This window comes from Saccopteryx bilineata, chromosome 5, assembly GCF_036850765.1.
Source record: "Saccopteryx bilineata isolate mSacBil1 chromosome 5, mSacBil1_pri_phased_curated, whole genome shotgun sequence".
In the NCBI taxonomy this organism is placed as follows: Eukaryota; Metazoa; Chordata; class Mammalia; order Chiroptera; family Emballonuridae; genus Saccopteryx; species Saccopteryx bilineata.
This window is the reverse complement of record NC_089494.1, coordinates 201,226,105-201,250,952: the sequence shown is the minus strand read 5'-3', so window position 1 is coordinate 201,250,952 and position 24,848 is coordinate 201,226,105. Positions and strand designations below refer to the sequence as shown.

Below are 24,848 nucleotides of genomic sequence, written 5' to 3'. Positions count from 1 at the left end.
GTGCAGGACAAGGTGAGTGACGCTTCCCCCAGCTATGGAGAATGACTCAGCTCAAGTATTCTTCTTCCCATCACTGTTTGTGTCCCCATGTCTCGATCTCCCCACTCTCCTCATGCAAGACCAATCCTCTCAGCCCTCTACCCCCCTGGAGCCCCAGGCAAGTGGCTGCAAGCAATATTTTCTGCACTAGCCCTTTAAGGCTTCAACTTCTTTTGCCAGCCGCTTCCCACAGACAGAACTCTCGCTCTTCTCCCCACAATGCTGTCAGGTTGCTTCCTTCAGCCCCTGGGTTTCTAGGCTGGGTTCCAGTTCTGGGACTCAGGACACCTACCTCTCAGGGTCTCTCTTCTTGCAATGAGAGACCTTCTGGACACTCAGCCACAGACTCCCCTCACTCCTGGGAGTGGAGGGCCCCCCCACAGCACCCCCTCACTCCCTACCATGATTGGTGTGGATTCTTCTGTGCTCCTTGGTTTTCGAGTCCTGTTCTTTTAGTGCAAAGTTAGTTTTTCACTATGATTGTTCTTAAATTAATTTTTAATCCAGTTTGGTCGTGGGAGATGGCAGTCTGTGTGTCTGCCAACTCCACTGCAATTTTGGAATCTCTCTGCAACTTAGTATTTCCATGTGTACCTGGGCCCAGCAGAGGCAGCCGAAATTCTGGATTTCTTACAGCTCCAAGAAGGTTGCTGAGGGCCAATCATGGGCAGTGTCTCCCACTGGTCTGCACCAGGTTCCTGCCAGCGAGGCCCAAGGTGGGCATATCGAGTGCCAGCTGCAGAGAGCATTGGTTCAGGACCTAACAACCCTTGTAAGAGTGGTATCCTAATAAAGAGAAAAGAAAGAAAGAAAGAGCTCCTCATACTTGGCCTGACTGAGGTGAGTTCTGCTCTCTGTGATCAGCACTGGCATAGCAGCTTGTGCACATTGGATAGGGTGAAGCTTCACAGTAAGCTATCCCAAGTGCTGGATATCCTGCCCCACTAGTCTCAATTCCATAGAGATAAAGGAGAGAGGCTTGGAGCATGGACATTTAAAGTGTGGGTCCCTGTGATCCTATTGTTGAGTCTGGTTGAGGGGCTTAGCCACTTCCTTGGGGGCACAGTCAGCCTCAGGAGAGGACACTCTTATTCTTCCTCCCTGAGAACAGGATCTCACCTGCAGAAAGAATTTCTGCAGAAGGAACTGTTGGCCACACTCAGTCTGAACCTGCTGTTCACCTTGTTGGGGAGAAATAATATTTGAGTATCCAGCAATGGCTGAGGGATTAGGCTCTAGAGTAGAGGCCACATTCTCTATACTGAGCTCCTGACCAAGAGATCCCTGAAATAGGAAGTCCCATTAATGTTGTATTCCCAACCCCAGCTACCTTAACCCAACAAGTTTGCAACCTGTAGAGGGGTTGGTTGGGTGAAGCCAGTCTGAGTCCACATTATAGTCTTTCTACAAGAAGACTCTGCTGGAAGACCAGGCAGCTGCAAGAGGAGGTAGAGCAGCTGAAGAGTAGAGACAACTCTTACAGAGTTTGGGGCTTTTACAGAGCTGCTGTCATTTCTAAACAGGAGGAAGGTGATCCTTATACAAGGTGGCCCCTCCCACACAACCCAGGCACAGAAAACGCTGACACAAACAGCAAAATGTGCAGTACCTGCAGACAGGTAGCCCAAAGTGGGTTACAAACAACAGCTGATGCCAACCCAAGGAGATCTAGAGCCAACACAACTGGTAGTGGGTGGCAGACAGCACCAACCTTAGACTCAGCTACCTACCCAAGCACACACCCAGAGGAGGAGTCTAGCAGGCATCCGGTACTGTGGAGAATAAATATGGCCAACAGGACAGATATTGCACAGTGTCTAATACAAATGAACAAGGTTGATCCTTAGAACCAGACAGCCTGAAGGGATAACTGAACCCATGAAAGGACCAACTGCATCTAATAGGAGGGGAAATAGTACCCTCAAGAAGCATTCTTAGATCAAGGAAAACAGATGGCCTGGTCAGTACCACCAAGCTCATCTTCCTCATAAAGACACCACAAAAACTTCAAAGTCAGACAGTGGCACCTAATACACAGAGAAAATGGGCAGTCAAAGAAGTACAACACAAATGAATCAACAAAAGAAATCCCCAGGAAAAAAAAACTAAATGAAATGGAAGGAAACAAACTACCATATGCAGAGTTTAAAATAATGATTTTTAGGATGCTCAAGGATCTTAGAGCAAAAATGAATAGTAATAATGAGAAACTAAATAAAGAGATAGCAAGCATCAAAAAGGACAGTGAAATCACAAAAATGGACCAGTCAGATATGACAAATACAATATCAGAAATGAATACCAGACTAGAAGGAATCAACATCAGGTGGGATGAAGCAGAGAATTGAATCAGCAATTTAGTAGACAAGATTAAAATAAGCAGAGCAGCAAAATGAAAAGAGGTGCAAAAAGACTGAGGAAACTCTAAGAGACCTCTGTGACAACATAAAGAGAAACAACACATGCATCGTAGGGATTCCTGAAGGAGAAGAGAATGAATAAGGGATAGAGAACCTGTTTGAAGAAATCATAGCTGAAAATTTCCCTAAACTGATGAAGAAAAAAGTCACACAAATTCAAGAAGCACAGAGAGTCTCATTAAAGAAGAACTCAAGGAGGCCTACACCAAGACACATTGTAATTAAAATGCCCAAGTTAAGAGATAAGAAAAGAATACTAAAAGCTACAAGACGAAGGCAGTTAATTACCTTAAGCAGAGCCCTCATAAGGATGACACTCAACTTCTCAACAGAAACAGTTGAGGCCAGAAGAGATTGGCAAGAAATATTCAAAATGATGTAAAACAAGAACCTATAACCAAGACTACTTTATCCAGCACAACTATCATTTAAAATTGAAGGAGAAATAAAAAGCTTCCCAAACAAAAAAAAAACCTCAAAAGAAATCATTACAACCAAACTAGTATAGCAAGAAGTGTTAAGGGGCTTGCTGTAAAAAGTGCAAGGGAAATGGATTACTGTAAATGGATTACTGTATTTCCCCAAGTATAAGATGCTCCCATGTATAAGACACACCTTAATTTTGGGGCCCAAAAGTTGGAAAAAAAATTATATTACATAAAGTTATTGAACTCCACTTTTATTCATCATAAAATTCATACAACTCAACATGCGTGAAAAAGCAGGAAATACAAGTTTAAAAAAACCCTACGACCACTGTATAAGACACACCAAGTTTCTAGAACCCAAAATTTTGGGGAAAGGGTTTGTCTTATACAGGGGAAAATACAGTAAATGCCCCAACCAAAGGACATAGTGTAGCTGCATGGATAAGAAAACAAGACCCATACACATGCTGTCTACAAGAGACACGCCTCAGAACAAAAGATACACATGGACTGAAAGTGAAATGATGTAAAAAAGTATTTCATGTAAATGGAAATTTTAAAATAGTGGGATAGCAATTTTTATATCTGACAAAATAAGCTTTTAAAACAAAGGCTATCGTAAGAGATAAAGAAGGTCACTACATAATGATAAAGGAAGCAATCCAACAGGAGGATAGAGCCATTGTAAATATTTATGCACCAAATATAGGAGCATGTAAATATATAAAGCAGATTTTGATGACTATAAAGGGCAAGATTGGCAGCAATACTATAATATTAGGGAATTTTAATACCCCACTGACATCAATGGACCAACCCTCCAGACAAAAAAATTAACAAAGAAACTGGCCTTAAATGATTCACTAGATCAATGAGATTTAATTGATATTTTTAGAACCTTTCACCCCAAAGCAGCAGAATATACATTCTTTTCAAGTGCTCATGGTACATTGTCTAGGATTGACCATATGTTAGGACACAAAACAAGTCTTTATAAATTAATAAGATTAATATCATATCAAGCATTTTCTCTGATCACAATGGCATGAAACTAGAAATCAACTTCAATAGGAAAAATGAAAAACATTCAAACATTTGGAGGCTAAATAGCATGGTATAAAATAATGAATGGGTTAACAATGAGATCAAAGAAGAGATAAAAATTTCCTTGAAACAAATAAAAGTGAACATACAACAACTCATAGGACACAGCAGAAGCAGTCTTGAGAGGGAAATTCATAGCATGACAAACATACCTTTAAAAGAAATAAAAAGCTCAAATAAACAATTTAAACCTGTATCTAAAAGAAATAGAGAAAGAACAAAAAATAAAACCCAGAGGAATTAGAAGGAAGGAAATAATAAAGAACAGAGCAGAAATAAATGACATAGATGCTAAAAAAAAATACAGAAGATCAATGAAACCAAGAGCTGGTTCTTTGAAAAAGTAAACAAGATTGATGAACCTTTAACCAGACTCATCAAGAAAAAAAGAGAGAGGACTCAAATAAAATTAGAAATGAAAGTGGAGAAGTAACTACTAACACTGCAGAAATACAAAGGATTGTAAAAAAAATACTATGAAGATCTGTATGTCAAAATATTGGACAACCTAGGCAAAATGAATAAAAACCTAGAAACATACAATCTTCCAAAACTCAGTCTGGAAGAATCAGAAAACCTAAACAGACTAATTATAACAAATGAAATTGAAACAGTTATCAACGCCCCCCCTAAAAAAAAGTCTCAGACTGGATGGCTTCATAGGCAAATTATATCAAACATTCAATGAAGAACTAACATCTATCCTTCTCAAGCTATTTTGAAAAATTCAAGAGGAGGGAAGACTTCCAAATTCTTTTTATGAGGCAATCATTATCCTCATTCCAAAACCAGATAAAGACAATACAAAGAAAGAAACCTATAGGCCAATATCCCTGATAAACATAGATGCTAAAATTCTCAATAAAATGTTAGCAAACCAGATTTAGCAATACATCAATAAGAGCATGCATTATGATCAAGGGGGAGTCAATCTGGGGAGGTAAGACTGATACAACATTCACAAATCAATAAATGTGATTCATCACATAAACAAAAGGAAGGAGAAGAATCACATGATTATATCAATAGATACAGAAAAAGCATTTGATAAAATCCAGTACCAATTTATGATCAAAACTCTCAGCAAAATAGGAATACCAGGGACATACCTCAACATAAGAAAGGCCATCTATGACAAACCCACAGCCAACATCATACTCAATGGGCAAAAATTAAAAGCAATCCCCTTAAGATCAGGAATAAGGTAGGGGTGCCCCTGTTCACCACTCTTATTCAACATAGTTCTGGCAGTCCTAGCCACAGCAATCAGACAAGAAGAAGAAATAAAAGGCATTCAAATTGGAAAAGAAGAAGTAAAACTATCATTATTTGTTGATGATGCTGTATATGGAAAACTCCAAATTATCAGTCAAAAAACCCATGAGGCCTGATAAATTATTTTGGCAAGGTGGCAGGATATAAAATTAATATTCAGAAATCAGTGGCATTTTTATACACCAACAATAAACTGTCTGAAAGAGAATTTAGGAAACAATACCCTTTTTTACTGCAACAAAATGTATGAAGTACCTAGGAGTAAAATTTTTTGACAGAGACAAAGACAATCAGATAGAGGGACAGATATGGAAAGACAGACAGGAAGGGAGAGTGATGAGAAGCATCAGTTCTTTGTTGCAGCACTTTGTTGTTCATTGATTGCTTTCTCATATGTCCCTTAACTAGGGGGCTACAGCAGAGCGAGTGAGCCTTTGCTCAAATCAGTGAGTTTGTGCTCAAGCCAACAATCTTGGGCTTCAAGCCAGCAACCTTTGGGCTCAAGCCAGCAGCCATGGGGTCATGTCTATGATCCTAGGCTAAAGCCAGTGACCCCACGCTCAAGCTAGTGAGCTCGTGCTCAAACCAGATGAGCCCATGCTCAAACCAGCAACCTTGAGGTTTCGTACCTGGGTACTCCACGATCCAGTTCGACACCCTATCCACTGCACCATCACCTTCATCAGGCCCTAGGAGCAAATTAAACCAAGGAGGTAAAAGACTTATACTTTGAAAATTATAAGAACATAGAAAAAAGAAATCAAGGAAGGTATAAACAAGTGGAAGCATATGACATGTTCATGGATAAGAAGAATAAACATCATTAAAATGTCTATACCAGTGGTCCTCAACCCCCGGGCCACAGACCAGTACTGGTGCATGGGCCATTTGGTAACAGTCCGCAGAGAAAGAATAAATAACTTACATTATTTCTGTTTTACTTATATTTAAGTCTGAACGATGTTTTATTTTTTAAAAATGACCAGATTCCCTCTGTTACATCCATCTAAGACTCACTCTTGACACTTGTCTCAGTCACGTGATACATTTATCCGTCCCACCCTAAAGGCCGGTCCGTGAAAATATTTTCTGACATTAAACTGGTCCGTGGCCCAAAAAAGGTTGGGGACCACTGGTCTATACTACCCAAAGCAATCTATGTATTTAATGCAATTCCTACTTCAAAGTATACAGAACTTACTTCAAAGATATAGAACATTCTAAAAAATTTATATGGAACCAAAAAAGAACATGAATAGCCTCAGCAATCTTGAAAATGAAGACTAAAGAAGTGGGAGGTATCACACTATCTAATAATCAAGTTATACTACAAGGCCATTGTAATCAAAACAGCTTGGTAGTGGCATAAGAACAGGCATACAGATCAATGGAACAGAACATAGAACCCAGAGATATAAATCCACACATTTATATAAGAGCAATTGACATTTGACAAAGGAGGTAAGACAGTCTCTTTAATAAATTTTGGGAAAACTGGACAGGTACATGCAAAAAAATGAAACTTAGACCACCATCTTACACCGTTCACAAAAATAAACTCAAAAATGAATAAACAATTTAAATGTAAGTTGTGAAACCATAAACATCTTGGAAGAAAACATAAGCAGTAAACTCTCCTATATCTGTCATAGCAATATTTTTGCCGATTTATCTCCACAGGCAAGTGAAATAAAGAAAAAAAATAACAAATGGGACTATATCAAACTAAAAAGCTTTTGCACAGCAAAAGACACATTCAACAAAATAAAAAGACAACTCATACAATGGCAGAATATATTTGCCAATACATCTGATAAGGGGTTAATAACCAAAATTTATAAAGAACTTCTGAAACTCAACACTAGGAAAGTAAACAATCCAATTAAAAAGTGGGCAAAGGGGCCCTGGCCGGTTGGCTCAGTGGTAGAGCGTTGGCCTGGCGTGCAGTAGTCCTGGGTTCTATTTCCAGCCAGGGAACACAGGAGAAGCACCCATCTGCTTCTTCACCCCTCCCCCTCTCCTTCCTCTCTGTCTCTCTCTCTTCCTCTCCCGCAGCCAAGGCTCCATTGGAGCAAAGTTGGCCCGGGCGCTGAGGATGGCTCCATGGCCTCTGCCTCAGGCACTGGAATGGCTCTGGTTGCAACAGAGCATCGCCCCCTGGTGGGCGTGCTGGGTGGATCCTGGTCGGGCACATGCGGGAGTCTGTCTGACTGCCTCCCCGTTTCCAACTTCAGAAAAATACAAAAACAAAAAATGGGCAAAGGAACTGAATAGACAATTCTCTAAAGAGGACATACGAATGGCCAATAAGCATATGAAAGAATGTTCAACATCACTAATCATCAGGGAAATGCAAATTAAAACCACAATGAGATATCACCTCACACCTGTCAGAATGGCCCTCGATAACAAATCAGCACACAATAAGTGCTGGTGAGGATGTGGAGAAAAGGGAACCCTCCTGCACTTCTGGTAGGAATACAGACTTGTGCAGCCACTGTGGAAAACAGTATGGCGTTTCCTCAAAAAATTACAAATGAACTGCCTTTTGACCCAACTATCCCACTTTTAGGAATATATCCTAAGAATACCAAATCACTGATTCAAAAGAAGATGTGTACTCTGATGTTTATTGCAGCGTTGTTTACAATAGCCAAGATCTGGAAACAGTCCAAGTGGTACCTATACACAGTGGAATACTACTCAGCCATGAAAAAGAAGGAAATCTTCTCTTTTGCAATGGCATGGATGGACCTGGAGATTATTATGCTAAGTTAAATAAGCCAGGCAGAGAAAGACAAATATCATTTGATTTCTCTTATATATGGAATCCAATGAACAAAGTAAACTGAGTAACAGAATAGAGGCAGAGGAAGAGTCACAGGAAGCAGAGGGACAGCTGTCAGAGGGAAGGAGGATGAAGGGATGTGATCAGAGAAGGTGAAGGGATTAGTGAAATTATATATAAATAACACATAGATATAGATAGCAGGACATTAAATCCCAGAGGGAAGGGGGAGAGAGAGTTATGGGGAGGAGGTCAAAAGGGCAACACAAGGGGGGGGGGTGAGGGTGTTATATTGAGTGGGACACTTGAATATATGTTAACACAATAAAATGAATAAAATTAAACTAAATAAATAAAATTTAAAAAATGATAATAAAGATAAGAGAATCAGAAGATCTAACATATAAATAACAGGAGTTTCAGAAAAGGAAAAGGAAAATCAAAAGGAAGAATCTCAAAGTTATACAAGAAAAATTACTGGAACTAAATAACATGAGTTCAGATTCAATGAACAAAAACAAGGACCACAGCAGGGCATATAATCTTGAAATTAGAAAACATCAGAAAGGAAGAGAGGATTCTAAGAGCTTTCAGAGAGTAAAAACAAAGACATGGCGATTAGAGTGGCATCAGATTTCACAATAGCAATATATGGATGTAAAAAAAAAAATGAAGGAATGTTTTCAAAATTCTGAGGTAAAATTATTTCCACACTAGACTTCTGTACCCAAGCAAATTACCAACTCAATGTAAGGGTAGAATTATGACATTTCTGGGAATGTAGGTTCTCAGAAATATTTCTACCACATTCCCATCCAAGGAAGTTTTTGGCAAATATTTACAAATAGAAGGAAATAAATCAAGAAAGGGAAAGAAGACATTAGAAAACCAGAATGTCCAACACAGGAGATGGGCATTCCCAGAGTGCTAGTAAAGAAAAATCCCAAGATTAAAGCTATATGGTAACCCTAGAGCCCAACCAAACCAGGTTGGATCAGATCAAAAGGTCCTATGATGAACTTCTTCAAGATAAAGCAGGAGGATCCAAACACAGGAGCAATCAAAGGAAGGATATTTACCAGCTTCTTTGGAGAGTCTGGGAGTGAATTTACTAGCTCATAGATGAAAAACTAACAATTGAAAGATTTTGTTTAACTATATACCCATTATTAGCTCTAGAGACACCAGAAAGTTGTGTATTAAAGTCAATGTAATCAAATACACTCCGTGGCTCAGCAAATATTTACAATGTTATAGTTAAATTTAAACAAAGAGGTTAGGAATGAAAGGAAAGGTGTGTGTTTGGGGAAGGGGGTGGTTAGAGGTATGGTAAGAGTTATATTCTCTTTTCCATAGTTGGAAAGTGAAAAATCAAGAAATATATTGACCCTGACCAGTTGGCTCAGCGGTAGAGTGTCAGCCCAGTGTGTGGAAGTCCCAGATTTGATTCCCGGCCAAGGCACATAGGAGAAGTGCCCATCTGCTTCTCCACCCTTCCCCCTCTCCTTCCTCTTTATATCTCTCTTCCCCTCCCACAGCCAAGGCTCCATTGGAGCAAAGTTGGCCCAGGCACTGAGGATGGCTGTACGGCCTCTGCCTCAGGCGCCAGCATGGCTCCTGAGCCAGTTGCAGCGAAACAAGGCCCCAGACGGGCCGAGGCTCCAGGTGCAGTGAAACAAGGCCCCAGATGGGCCGAGCATCACTCCCTGGTGGGCATGCCAGGTGGATCCCAGTCAGGCGCATGCGAGAGTCTGTCTTCCTCCTCCCGCTTCTCACTTCAGAAAAATAGAAGAAAGGGAAAGAGGGAGGGAGGAAGGGAGGGAGGAAGGAAGGAAGGAAGGAAGGAAGGAAGGAAGGAAGGAAGGAAGGAAGGAAGGAAGGAAGGAAGGAAGGAAGGAAGGATATTCACATATGCATATTTTCTAGTAATGCAGAGGAAAACAAACATCAGGAAATAATAAACAGCTAAATAAGGTACATTCAACCAATATTTATTGGGCACCTACTATTAGGTGAGGGTTTCTTAACCTTGGCACATCTTGGACTGGGTAATTATTTGTGGGGGTGGATGGGAAAGGGGACTGTCCTGTAAGCACTGTAGGTGGTTTAACAAAATCTCTGGCTTCTACCCATTAGATACTAGTAGCACCCCCTCCAGTCATGACAATCAAATGTCTCCAGACATTGCCAAATGTCCCCTGGAGAGCAAAATCTCACCCAGTTGAGAACCACTATTCCAGATAATGGGGATATAGCACCAACAAAACAAAATATCTGAAAGTAATAACCTCTAAATATAGGATCAGGGGTGGGAAGTAGGGCAGAATGCTGCCTTTACTTTTAAGCCTTCTAGATTTCTACCTTTTCAAACTATATATGCATATTACATTAATAAAAGAGAAAGCAAATAACCTAAGAGAAAAATGTAAAAAGTCTGCTGCTTATAGCTTTTTTTCTTTTCTCTCTCTCTCTCTCTCTCTCTCTCTCTTTCTCTCTCTCTCTCTTTTAATTTTAGCGAGGCAGTCAGGAATGGAGAGATGAGAAGCGTCAACTCATAGTTGAAGCACTTTGGTTGCTCATTGATTGCTTCTCATATGCGCTTTGATTGGGAGGGAAGCTCTCCAGCTGAGCCAGTGACTCCTTGCTCAAGCTAGCAACCTTGGGCTCAAACCAGTGACCTTGAGCTTTAAGCCAGCGACCATGGGGTCATGTTGATGATCCCATGCTCAAGCTAACGACCCCGCACTCAAGCTGGTGAGCCTGTCCTCAAGCTGATGACCTCAAGGTTTAGAACCTGGGACCTCAGCATCCCAGGTTGATGCTTGATCCACTGCACCACCACTAAACAGGCACCTTATATATTAATTTAATGTTTCTACACAAGGCAGTTTAAAGTTATACAACTCTAGATATGAATTCCAGCTGCACCAGTTTGAGCTATATATCCTTTAGGCAAGTAACTTAAAACCTTTGAGCCTCATTTTCTTCAACGCCATAAAATAGAGATACTCACCCAAGATTATTGTGAACATTGCATATTATGATGCAAAAACACATATAGCGCTGGGTGGGTGCCTCAATGAATAGTCATCTCGTTGACCCAAGGTCGCAGTTTCAACCCCGGTCGGAGTACATATGAAAAGCAATTAATGAGTATACAACTAAATTGAACAACTAAGTGGAACAGTGAGTTGATGCTTCTCTCTCTCCTCTCCCCTCCACCTTTCTCTCTCTCAAATCAATAGAAAAATATTAAAGAACACATATAATGCATGTCGTATATAGTGCCTGACTTTAAGGCATTCAATAAATAATATCCTGCAAAGTACAACCAGTCACTAGCTTCCCTATGTTAGAAGGCTGAGGCTTCTCATATCTTATATTAGAGTCATGTGGCCATCTGAATAACATACCAGGACCCATGCCATTTATCACACACATTGTAATCATGTACCTTGATTTTGCTCACTGTATACACAGAGTAAAGAAGCTGATCTAATGCATGAATAAAGGCAATTGAAATACATTGCAGTATTTCTTATCCATGTGGCAGGCCACAGAAGTCCATATAAGCACCAAGCAATTTATTTGTATCATGGCCATATAAGCAGTTATGTATATTTAAAAAACAAGAGTGGGCCTGACCAGGCGGTGGTGCAGTGGATAGAGCATCGGACTGGGATGCAGAGGACCCAGGTTCAAGACCCCGAGGACACCAGTTTGAGCACGGGCTCATATGGTTTGAGCAAAACAAAAGCTCAACAGCTTGAGCCCAAGGTCCCTGGCTCGAGCAAGGGGTTACTCAGTCTCCTGAAGGCCTGCGGTCAAGGCACATATGAGAAAGCAATCAATGAACAACTAAGGTGTTGCAACGTGCAACAAAAAACTAATGATTGATGCTTCTCATCTCTCTTCGTTCTTGTCTGTCTGTCCCTGTCTATCCCTCTCTCTGACTCTCTCTCTGTCTCTGAAAAAAAAAAAAAAAAAAAAAGAGTGGACCAAATGAAAACAATAAAACTTGTTGCAGCTCAAAAAAAGCAAAAATAAAAAAGATTTTACAATTTGTATGGCCTTGTTTTATTTCTCCTTACTAATCCTTGAATTCTTTCAATATTTTGCATGTTAATAAAAGTGAGTTATTTTATTTAGATTTAGATAGGTTAAAATACAAACCTTTTTGGTATTATAAAATATGTAAAATCCATCTTATCTTTTCATCAAATATATGGATTACAATAATGGCAAATTTATTCTTACATGGTGGTTTAGATAAACTATATTCACTATCTCAGTTAATCCTCACAATCTGACCTACTGTGTGATGGATATTTTTATCCTCATTTAATAAATGTATTTATTCATTCATCCAACAAATATTAATTGAACCTCTGCTCTGTATCATGCACCATTAGGAATATAGATAGCAGTGAATGAAACAGACAAAAATCCCTGTCTTCATAGAGTTTACTTTCTTGACAATAAAGAAGTAAATTTGGAATAAGGTTAAATAAGTACAGTGTGTCTGTAAAGTCATGGTACACTTTTGACAGGTCACAGGAAAGCAACAAAAGATGATAGAAATGTGAAATCTGCACCAAATAAAAGGAAAACTCTCCCAGTTTCATACCTATTCAGTGCAGTTCAATGTGGGCTCACGCACAGATATTTTAGGGCTCCTTAGGTAGCTATCCCGTATAGCCTCTACAGACTCTTCACTGACTGATGGCCTACCAGAATGGGGTATCTCCATCAAACTGCCGGTTTCCTTCAACTGCTTATCCCACCAAGTAATGTTATTCCTACATGGTGGCACTTTGTTATAAACGCGCCGATATTCATGGTGCACTTTGGTCATAGATTTGAATTTAGCGAGCCACAGAACACACTGAACTTTCCTCTGTACCGTCTACATCTTGACTGGCATGGCCGTGGGCTGCTCCGCTGTATACACGGTGTAATGTCATCATCTGCGCATGCGCACATGCTGCCACATCATCCTACAGAAACGGGGAGGGTTTTCCTTTTATTTGGTGCAGATATCACATTTCTATCGTCTTTTGTTGCTTTCCTGTGACCAGTCAAAAGTGCACCATGACTTTACGGACACACTGTACTTTGGAGAAAAATAATGTACTGAAGAGGCATAAGGCTTCTGGGATGGAGATGGGGTACCAATTTTAAATGGGGTTGTAAGGAATAATGACATGTAAATAAAACCATGAAGATGAGGAAACAGAGGCTCAAAGAGTTAGTAACTTGTCTCAAGGTCACAAAATTTATAAAGCTAAAAAAGTACAGTTGAACACAATAAGGAAGGCACCTGGGATCTTGCTGCATTTTATAAAAGTAGTTTTGTTAAGCTCTATGAAGACTATTTGGGTTTGATCAAAACCAAACTAAATCTTTTTTTAGGTATCTCTAAGTATTTGAGTGTGTCCATTAATCCAGAAATGAAAACATTAAATTTGTGTTTATTTTTATTTCAGGCTAAAGACTCCCCCCAAATAAGAAAGAATTTTAGGAGGATATGGTGGAAACACTTCAAAAAAATTATAATCATCACCGTGGCAATCCTTCTTTCAATCATCATCATTCTTTTAAGTACAAATGTGATACCAACCTGACCCTTTTTCTCTCCGTCGCCAATAGTCACCAATAAATGGCTATGGAGTTCTGCAACCAGCAATTATGAAAGTATTCTCTAGTAGTAGAAGGACTGGAGGAAGAGGGGGTTGGAAATACTTTCTTGTCCCTTGAGTGTCCTTTGCCTCATCATTGTACCCATTCCATTTCTGTAATCCTGTTTGGTTTTATTACACTGTTCCACTACTTCCCCAGCCTCATTTTCTTTAAAAGCACAAACTCTGGAATCAGACTGCCAAAGATTAACCCTCCACTCTACCATATGCCCCTAGGTGATTTTGAATTAGTCAGTTAACCTGTACCCATTTCGTCATCTGTAAAATGGAGGCAATAACACTTCCGCATAGAGTTTTGTTATGTCTACCACATAGTAAATGCTATTTAAGTGTTAACTATTACTTAATAAGAAAAGATGAACCTGAATAGGTAGTAGCACAGTGCAGAGCCTCGACCTGGGACACTGAGGACCCAGGTTTGAAACCCCAAGGTTGCTGGCTTGAGCCAGGGTTCATCCAGGTTGAGCGTGGGGTTGCTGGCTTCTCTGTGGGATCACAGACATGACCTCATCGTCACTGGCTTGAGCCCAAAGGTCATTGGCTTGAAGCTCAAGGTCACTGGCTTGAGCAAGGGGTCACTGGCTCAGCTGAAGCCCTCCAGTCAAGGCACATAGGAGAGAGCAATCAGTGAACAACTAAAATGCCATAACTAAGAGTTGAAGCTTTTCATTTCTCACTTAAAAAAAAAAAAAAAAGGCCCTGGCTGGTTGGCTCAGCGGTAAAGCATCGGCCTGGGGTGCGGGGGATCCGGGTTCGATTCCCGGCCAGGGCACATAGGAGAAGCGCCCTTTTGCTTCTCCGCCCCCCCCCCCTCCTCTCTGTCTCTCTCTTCCCCTCCCGCAGCCAAGGCTCCATTGGAGCAGGGATGGCCCGGGCGCTGGGGATGGCTCCTTGGCCTCTGCCCCAGGAGCTAGAGTGGCTCTGGTCACGGCAGAGCATCGCCCCTGGTGGGCAGAGTGTCACCCCTGGTGGGCGTGCCGGGTGGATCCCGGTCGGGCGCATGCGGGAGTCTGTCTGACTATCTCTCCCCGTTTCCAGCTTCAGAAAAATACAAAAAAAAAAAAAAAAAAAAAAAAAAAAAAGATGGAATTAATGGCATTAATTAAATCCCCACAGTCTTACTTCTTACTCAGAAATTACCTTGTTCTTAAAATTCCCTTAGAAATATGAGAATCTAAACATAAATATAACCAGAAATACATATTTTACCTCTGGTGCACATTCTTTCATTCAAACCATTGTGTTCTATATTAGGCATTTGCTTGAATAAAGCTCAGAATATTGGGAGGCTTATTTCTCTAATAAATCACAGGTCCTGTCTTCCTATCTTACCACCCTAAAGGCCTAGTAACCTAAGCACCCAACTTAACTTTGCAGTTTGTAACAAAGTTTCATGAGTTCTGTTTCCTATGTGGGAACTTAAGGGCTAAAGTTGGTTTTAAAAATCATTTAATGATCCCTGGGGAAGAGTAAAAGATTAGAACAGGATTTCCTGTTAGATAACTCATTTTAATTTGATAATGATCAAATATCAGCATTTTCAATAGATATCAATTTCTCTAGCACAATTATTACCTTTCCATTCACAAAATATTTTTAAAGAATTTTAAATGTTAAAAACTTTGGAGTTCTTATCATTTATAACAAGCAGGGGGAGGGGGACAGATGCTCTACTGAATATTTACTTCTAACACAACGTACCAAAAGCATTTAGGGGATGGGTGTCATTTAACAATGACACGAGAAGGTAAAAACTAGTTAGCATAACATAAAGCTCATAGAACAGGCTGACACATAATAAGAGCTATGAAAATGTTAGTTCATATTATCTTTTGTGCCGATAACAAAGTTAAATGACATGTTCAAGATCACACTGCTAGAAAGCTGAGATTTTTATCTATTCAAGTACTGACTATGGTCTATGACCATGAAGCCCATGTTTAATTCAGAGTATATTACCTGACCCCTTAATTGTGAACCAAACAGGACACATCAGTGGTATTTTGCTTTTTGCCAGGTTGGTAGGTTGTTTTTGTGAGAAACAGGAATTCAAAGAGTACTGTGAGAAGAGGATTTGTCATGTATTTTGCTGCCATTATTATGAAACTATATAAAATTTGCCTCCTAACATTTCTATAATTTATAATTATGTATAAAATATATTTATATCCTGGTTACCACTGAATACTAGAATATTTATTGCTAGAAGACATGGAACTTAAAGATCACCTAATCTAGCTCCACCCCCCAATATTACATATTAGGATGCAGAAGCCTAAACATGAATAATGTGCCTTTTCAGGCTCTTCTCCACTTGCAGCATGTTGAATGCACAGGCTATCACCCTACTTCCAGGCAGCAAGTCTACATAATGCCTCTTTTCCTAGGCAGTCTTAGAGTTGACTTACATTCTTATCAACTGGAGAAAGCTACCAGAAAGAACACTCATTTAGTATGACATTAGTATTTGTACTATATCTGTCAGAACATAATTTAGGCAGAAACAAATATTAAGGCAATCTTAGATCTTTCACTTAAGCATTCAAATTTTGAGCCCCCACTCTGCACCAAAACAGTTATAAAACATTAGAATTTATTCTTGTTACCACATTGATAGAAATAACCAATGTTTGAGAAATTAAAGGCTATGTAAGAAATGGTCCTAAACCTTACGTTCCAGTTGAGGAGCAATTATCAATAATCTTGAACATGTTAAAACATCTACTAAGTAGTGAATTGAGTGACAGAATAACTTTGGTAAAGATAATGATCAACACCAGCTCCAGTCAGTAAGGGACATTTCATATGTTTTAAGTGGGATGGGCATTGGATCTTATTAGAAATCTTATTTGCCTAATTAAGTAGTGGTACAATGGCTAGACCATTGACCTGGGACGCCAGTAACCCAAATTAAAAACCTCATGGACCCTGGCCATTTGGCTCGGTGGTAGAGCGTCGGCCTGGCGTGCAGGAGTCCCAGGTTCAATTCCTGGCCAGGGCACACAGGAGAAGCGCCCATCTGCTTCTCCACCCCTCCCCCTCTCCTTCCTCTCTGTCTCTCTCTTCCCCTCCCACAGCCAAGGCTCCATTGGAGTAAAGTTGGCCTGGGCGCTGAGGATGGCTCTGTGGCCTCTGCCTCAGGCGCCCTAGAATGGCTCTGGTTGCAGCAGAGTGATGTCCCAGATGGGCAGAGCATCGCCCCCTGGTGGGCATGCCGGGTGGATCCCGGTCGGGCGCATGCGGGAGTCTGTCTGACTACCTGCCCGTTTCCAGCTTCGGAAAAATACAAAAAGGGAAAAAAAACCCCTCATGGTTGGTTTGGGTTGCCAGCCTGACCGTGTGATCATAGACATGAACCCACGGTGACTAGCTTGAGGCCCAAGGTCGTTGGCTTGAGCAAGGAGTCACTGGCTGGACTGAAGCATCCCCCACCCCAAAAAGACATGTATGAGAAGGAATCAATTGATGAACAACTTGTGCCACAACTACGGGCTGATGTTCTCATCACTCTCCCATCCTCTTTCACTTGCTAAAACAAAATAAAATAAATTCAAAATTTGGAAAAAGAAATCCATTTATGCCTGACCTCTGGTGGCACAGTGGATAGAAAGCATCAACCTGGAACGCTAAGGTTGCCAGTTAGAAACCCTGGGCACGCCCAGTCAAGACACATACATACAATTAACTACTGAGTTGATGCTTCCTGCTCTTCCCCCTCCTCTAAAATCAATCAATAAAATCATTTTTTAAAAATCCAATTTATCTCAATAGGTAAAGGTAGGCTTCTAAATGTAGATTTCTATGGCTGTAGAAGTCTAGTAAGTAGTCTAGGTAACAGTAACAATGAAGTTATTGAGCACTTATTATGTGCAAATAGCTGTTTTAGGACTTCAGAGATTCTTTCTTAATCCTCGCAACAATCCTGACATATACTATAACTATTTCCATTCTACAGATGAGAAAACTGAAGCACAAGTTATGTCACTTGCCCAATTCCACTAGACTACTAAGAGGAAAAGGATCAACAAATGCAGACACTGCTTGCTGCAGTGAACTAGGCCTTCATTCATTTAAATGGCTTCAGCAGAGCTTAGCCTTGCCTCTCTTCCCTTTCCCACTCTCTGGGGTGGTTGGTTTTATTCACTCCCATGACGTTGCCTTCTCTACCAATGACCTCTTCTGAATTCCATTTTCCAATTCTCTACTGGATACACCCACTTTGGTAATATGCAAATATCTCAACTTTTAAATCCCAAAATTATATAGTCTCCCTCCTTTCCCACAAAACTTTGACCTATTTCCCATCTCTATAAAGGAAATTGTGGCTATTCTGTAATCTCGAACAGTCTTAGCCTACCTTGACTCTTCCCTATCTGCCCATCTCATCTTCCCACATTTATTCACCCATATCAGAGCTTCTATGTCTAATCTCCAAAGGGTTCACAGCTAGACAAGCCCAGTAAAAGTAGGGAGTCTATGCAGGTTCCCAGGCAAGCTTCAGAAAGGAGAAATCACTCATCACAGAGAATGGCTATGTCTATTCCCCACAGCCTGGCCACATCATACTCTTCACTCAGGTTGCCTAGCACATATTGGCACTAACATTTTAGTTTTTCATATGCATTATTTCCATATTTCTTAAACATGATCATAGCCATGAATATGAAACTTTAGTTTTCAACCTCAGAATCAGAATGGTTTAGAGATCTTCGTACTGATGCCTGGGTTCCACCCCTGAAGATTCTGCTTGAAGCTGGATGGGTCTGTGTTTGTGTAACCCTATGAAACTGAAAACTACTAACCTCAAAGCATTTTTTCCTTGTCCATGCTTGAGGAAGTTAAACTTTATTTGCACATCATAGGGCAAACAGCAGAGCTGAACATCAGAACCATTCATTTGAAATGACCTATTCCACTGAATATATTAAACTAGAAAAAAAACTAACCTGCTAATCAGAATGTCCCACACCTTTTTATTAAATCTAAACAGAATTAAGTTGATTCAAAAGTTTGAATTTTCTCATTACAGAATCTTGGCAGAACCTACAAAAACAAAACCCATTATTTAATTCCATCCTCTGATTTTTAGAAACAGGCAAATCACAAGCTGGTTAGAGTTCATTTATGGAGAAGACGACCTGCTCAGTACCACACCCTGACCCTCCATAATGGCAACCTCTCTCATCAGGCCAGCACTAGGAATGACCCACACTTCTCAAAAAGTTCTCAAGAGAATATACAAAGTGGAAAAATAAAATACTACTGTTAGGTTTTTTCTGTATTAATGTTGAGTAGAAGTACCTTGGTTAATACTATTACTATCATAAATATCTCATTCAACTTGCTATTTTCTTAAATACTTCTAAGTCTGTGCAAATAGTAAATATGCACCAGCACTTTTAGTGTCTCACTACATTTTACTGCAAACCCAGCAGAGACCAAAAACTGAACATCCGCATATAGAATCTTCCTATTCTCAATGTCCTTCCTTGTGAACATTCTGGAGTAACTTGGGAATAGTTTTTCCTTCTATCAAATTCAGTTTCTCTTCAACTTGTAATACTATTTGAACAATTCCACATTCACTCTTTCAAAAGAACCCATCACTTTAAAATTCTTGTCAGTTTAAACACAAAAGTAGTTGCCTTACCTTTTCAACTAAGAAAAAAAAGACCTGTTATTTCAAGGTATTCACCCTCAGTGAAATCTTAAAAAAAAAAAAAAAAAAAGACAGTGCAAAAAATGCATGAGTGCTGTAAGATTTTAATTATGAGACAAAAGCACTACATTATAATTTGAACATAATCTTTCAGAAAAGAAAATTTAGTGCAAATTAAAACCCCATTTAAGCCCACTATAAACTTCGTATGAAGATTCTAGATGTAGGCTTCTAGGACTGGAAAAACTTGGTTCCAACAGAATTTGCTTGGGAAGAGTATGTCTTGAAAATGTTAAATGATACAGAGAACATTGTGTTAGTTTAAAATCAAGTCAACCAGGTACTTAAAAAAAAAAAAAGACATGCTAATAGGTCTTAATACATAAAACTGATTAGTAGTAGCATGCTTTATATTATCAGATTGCAGAAGCAATTTACAAATTTGAGCATTTCAAAGTTTTATTGCCTTAACCAATCAATCTCTTAACTACACTGTAATAATCAAAGAGCCATCTTTCAATTTTTTTAAAAAAAGGGTTCCACTTCATCACTCTGGAACTGGCAAGTATTTTTTAAAAAATGTGGTTAAGCCCTGTGTAATCTAAGGCCATCCATCCAAACTAAAAAAGGGCAATTCAACTCCTTCTCATTTATTCAAAGCATTGTTTCCATGACATGTTAAATGTCACATTTAGGTACTAGCATTAACCTACCTCTTAAGTTTCTCCAAGTATTTTAAAAAGAAATTGAGAGCCAGGAAAGTAACCTTTCTTTCAAATTCTAAAGTATGAACAGAATATAGCCTATCCAATTACAAAATAAAATGCGTATCAATGAACACTGAAGTAAACTATCTTCCCAACACCACTTACGTATTTCTCCAGCTAGAATCCAATATCCTTTATTATCAGTTTGATGAATTAGTACCTCCTAATGCTTACCTGTACTTCGAAGACTAGAAAGAATTTCTATGACAACTAAAATAACTCATTCGGACTGCTGTTAACAAGGAACACCTTGCTCTTAGGATCTGATTCCTATAAAGCATTTCACCCTTTTTAAGTTGTAATTTTGTAAGGTCTTTTTTTCATGCCCTTTGAGAATGCTTGTCCCCCAAAGCTATCCTCCTTATAGGGCTTACTGGGGAAAACTAATACTTATTAGCTGCCCTAATGCTGCCTTCCTAAATTACTTAGTCCCTTTACCTAAAGCTGCTGGTATTACATATCCTTTTGAGAATCTAAGAGGCAGTAAGGACAACAGGGCAATATTTAACTAACCCAACTCAAAACAGCAAATGTCAATTTTGATCAGTTGCTGACTACCGTGGATGAGATCAGTGACAAACCAAAGGGGACAATATGCAGGCAGTAAGATGTATTGACCATAAAGAATAAAACCGCCCTGGCCGGTTGGCTCAGCGGTAGAGCGTCGGCCTAGCGTGCGGAGGACCCGGGTTCGATTCCCGGCCAGGGAACACAGGAGAAGCGCCCATTTGCTCCTCCACCCCTCCGCCGCGCTTTCCTCTCTGTCTCTCTTCCCCTCCGGCAGCCAAGGCTCCATTGGAGCAAAGATGGCCCGGGCGCTGGGGATGGCTCTGTGGCCTCTGCCCCAGGTGCTAGAGTGGCTCTGGTCACAACATGGCGACGCCCAGGATGGGCAGATTATCGCCCCCTGGTGGGCGTGCCGGGTGGATCCCGGTCGGGCGCATGCGGGAGTCTGTCTGACTGTCTCTCCCCGTTTCCAGCTTCAGAAAAAATGAAAAAAAAAAAAATGAAAAAAAAAAAAAAAAAAAAAAAGAATAAAACCAACTCACCATTTTTCCAGCCTACTTTCCTCATTGCTATCTTGTATGCCCATTAGAATGCCATCTTTTCTGATTTTCTTTAAAGCTAGACTTAAAGAGCCCATGATTAACATGCTTGAGTGGTCTTAGCGTTACAAAACAAGCACCTTTGTCTATGAGAGGCCAACAGTAAAAATAATCCTTAAGAAACAGCATGTTTAATCATCTTAAAGGAAGTCCTTAAAATTTTAGTGTAGCTAAAATTATTTGGAGTGTGTGAAATAGGAAATCCCAGGAAAACACCTCCAAACTGATTCTGAAGCCCTGCATGGTTCTCTGAAATGACCAGATTTTCAACCCTCATCCAATCTTGGATTATAGGCAACAGCAATAGGCCAGATTCACTCTGCACATCTCACTAGAACCATTTTTACCCATGGAAATTTCAGGCTAGACTTCTGAACTATATATGGCCAGTAGTGAAGAAATGATCGTCAGCACCCAGTTCAACCTTGTTAAAATTAAGAGTAAAAAACCCACATTTTATAGTTTGCGGTCATCCTTAAATATTAGCATCCTGATCAACTGTACTATTAACTGCTCCCAAAGAAATTTACTTTGCTGAGAATTGGCAGTATATTTATTATATAAGCAGCTAGATTTGGTAAGAGTTTAGAATGATCCCAGACCAAATAAATTCGTAACACATTTCAGGACCAACACAAATATTGTGGACATTGAGTTGTCCTGGTTTATAAAATTTCCAGAATGTCAAGGCTCTAAACATAAACTACTCTAAATACAAAGTACCAGATAACCTCAAAGAACTTTTCCAAGCAGTAAAACAAAATTAGACTCAAGTATAAAACACAGAAGCTTAACAACCGATTCCTGTTACAACTACCTTTCAAAATTATCTCAACATGAACGGCACCTAATCAGGTGTATTCTAATACTTGTTACCAACAAAGAACAATGAAGTAATCATCACCCCAGTGTGGAAAGTAGTAAGGTAATAAGATTTGCAATCTTACAATACACAAATGTTAGAAAAGGAATAAAAGAAACCCAGAACCCCAGGAAGAGCAAATAACTCACCAGGCAGCAGGTACTAATAAACCAAAAGGTATCAAAATTTGAATTAGAAAAGCAGACTTAGAAAAGTTCAACCATTACTTGAGAACTGGGATTGGTAGCTCCAACAAGGGTTTACAAAACTGATGGAGAACTGAAATCAGTTACCAAACACTTCACTACTAAGGAATTGCTTCTATAAAAAACTAGTAAACCACCTATGAACCTTTTCATCTGTGAACTTTACTTTGTTCAAATTCTAGAGTACTGACTGAACTACCTATAAATTACCTGCTCATTTTTGTTCCCCAAATCTTTCATCACCAACCACACACACACAGATATAGGCTGCTAAAAACACACTATCACTTCTAGTCTCTTCTGAAATCCTATTATAGCTCAATACTTGAAAACAGGTGGGGGAGAGGGAAGACAACAAAAAAACCCGAAAGTCAAAAATGGGAGGAGACATCAGCAACAAATTCACTATAACCTGTCAAGTTTATGAACAAATGACTAAACAGACAAAAAACCTGAATATACTGTCCGTAGTAATGTTTCATGATCTCAGAACTGCACCGAAAGGCTTAGCAATCGGCAACCCAGATACCTTTAGAAGTGTGTACCTTGACTAAAAAAAGATTGGTTGGAAGTCTGTTTGACAAGCAGTTAACCCCCCCCCAACTTGGCAAAAAAGTGGGTTATCTGAAGTAAGAGAGGGTGATCTTTGGATTTAATAGGCATACAGTGATGAAAATAAGACTGACTCAGATCCTGCAGCTTACCTCCCTACCAGGATCCCAGATACTGTGGTAGCCAGGTCTTTTACCCTTCAAGCAGAGACATTTTGAAAACTCTAGTGAACCTGACCCGCTTGCGGAGTTGGGGAGAGAATATTAACAAGCGGACTCAATAAAATGACAAAGCCAGATCACTCACTAGTGAAGCCTAGTGGACAGCTTCTTACCCCCAGTCCAATACACATCTAATTAGCTTTTAATAAAATGCTCCACTTCTAAATATGACCCAAGGATCACCAAACGTTGAGGGAAATTTCTACCAAGGCAGGCAGAGGTCAAAGCAACATGAAAGCATCTTGGAGAAAAACCAAATTTAAAGACAGGAACTTTACAGATAAAGTTAACAAGAATAACATTCAGGCAAGAACAGGTTGCTGTTCATAAATATAGGTTGAAAAGAAGTCTTAATTAGATTGAAATTTAAAACATTAAAAAAAGTTGCAAGTTGTAAAAATCAAAATATAATTGCAATAGAAAAGAGAAAAATACAAGTCCCAGGCTTACATCCAAGTAACAAGAATTCATGAGAGGGGGGGAAAAACCCCATCAGGTAACAAGAATTCCAGAGAACAGACTGGGTTGGAGAAAGGGATGAGCAAAGAATTAGTTCAGTAACATCTCCCAGAACTGAAGAGCAAGTTTACACAAGAGCCCACTGAGAACCCAGGACAAAGGATAAAATAAACCCAAGACACTCTTCATAATATAGGTGATAAGAGGCATAACCCTAAACTAATTCATATAAACAATCAAGAATCAATATAGCATTAAATTTCACTAAACCTAGAATTATCTCTATCTAGCCAAACTACTAATCCAGTTAGAGTGAAACAGACCCTCTAGAAAGGAAAGTCTCTGAAAACAGTGCTGCATAAAAACAAAGTTCTGGGGTTGAGGAAATAAAGGATCTCTACTGATAAAGGATGATGGCAAAGCCCCAACTCAATTTACCTAACAATTCTAAAAGGTAATAGAAGACCTAAGAACACGAACCTGTTAAGTGGATTTGTATAAAGGTAGAACTTTACACAGAAAAATATTTAGGTCAAGATAATGCCTGCAATGGATTTCACAGTAGCATTTTAAATGTGATTTTGGATATATGGAAATAGGATAAAAATCATGTTGACTTGTTTTTCCTTAACTCTGGGTACAAGTATGACTTTTATAAAAAGTCAAGTGGGAATGAGCCATCCTCCATCCCCCAAATTAAAAGACATTACATTACCAAAGGCAAAGAGTTAAACCTGAGTACAGCTTTAGTCTCTCCTTGTCTTCTCCTAATTGAACCAAGTCATGGGGCAAGGTAACATTAACATTGTTAATAAAGAATCAAAATTATATTGCTTTACATTAGCCAATGCAAATAAACCTATTTTAGCTGACATTTTTTAGTAGACTGTTTACATAAAATAAGCATAATGTTGCTTAACAATCCCAACATAAACTCACTAATTTAGATCAGGGGTCTGCAAACTTTTTCTGTAAATGTCCAAATATTTAGGCCTTATAGTTCTTCACAACTAATCTCTGTTGTGATGCAAAAGCAAAAACAATAAAACCAAACAGCCCAGCCCTGCAATAGGATGGATGTGTAGCAATGCTGTTATAAAAACATGCTGCAGGACCCTAATTTAGATGTTTATCACAGAAGTTATTACTTTAGCAACACTAATTTTGCTCACTATGCTTGCCTAGAGGTCATTAACATTATGACTCAACTCCGTGAAGGAATTAAAAAATCACTATACTACTGATTAGACCATTTCTCATTTA

At 39.5% G+C, this 24,848-nt stretch overlaps 1 protein-coding gene and 1 non-coding gene across 2 annotated transcripts in view; both read left to right on the top strand.

Moving 5' to 3' along the window:
* LOC136338112 (uncharacterized) overlaps positions 1–13,678 on the top strand; it is a 60,315-nt gene extending 46,637 nt beyond the window's left edge. Inside the window, exon 6 of the mRNA XM_066280159.1 lies at positions 13,541–13,678. Coding sequence (XP_066136256.1) covers positions 13,541–13,678 — 138 coding nt within the window. The remainder of the gene's footprint in view (positions 1–13,540) is intronic.
* Positions 13,679–14,449: 771 nt separating this feature from the next.
* TRNAP-GGG (transfer RNA proline (anticodon GGG)) lies at positions 14,450–14,525 on the top strand. Its single transcript has one exon. It is a non-coding gene; the product is annotated as a tRNA-Pro (tRNA).
* Positions 14,526–24,848: the final 10,323 nt, after the last annotated feature.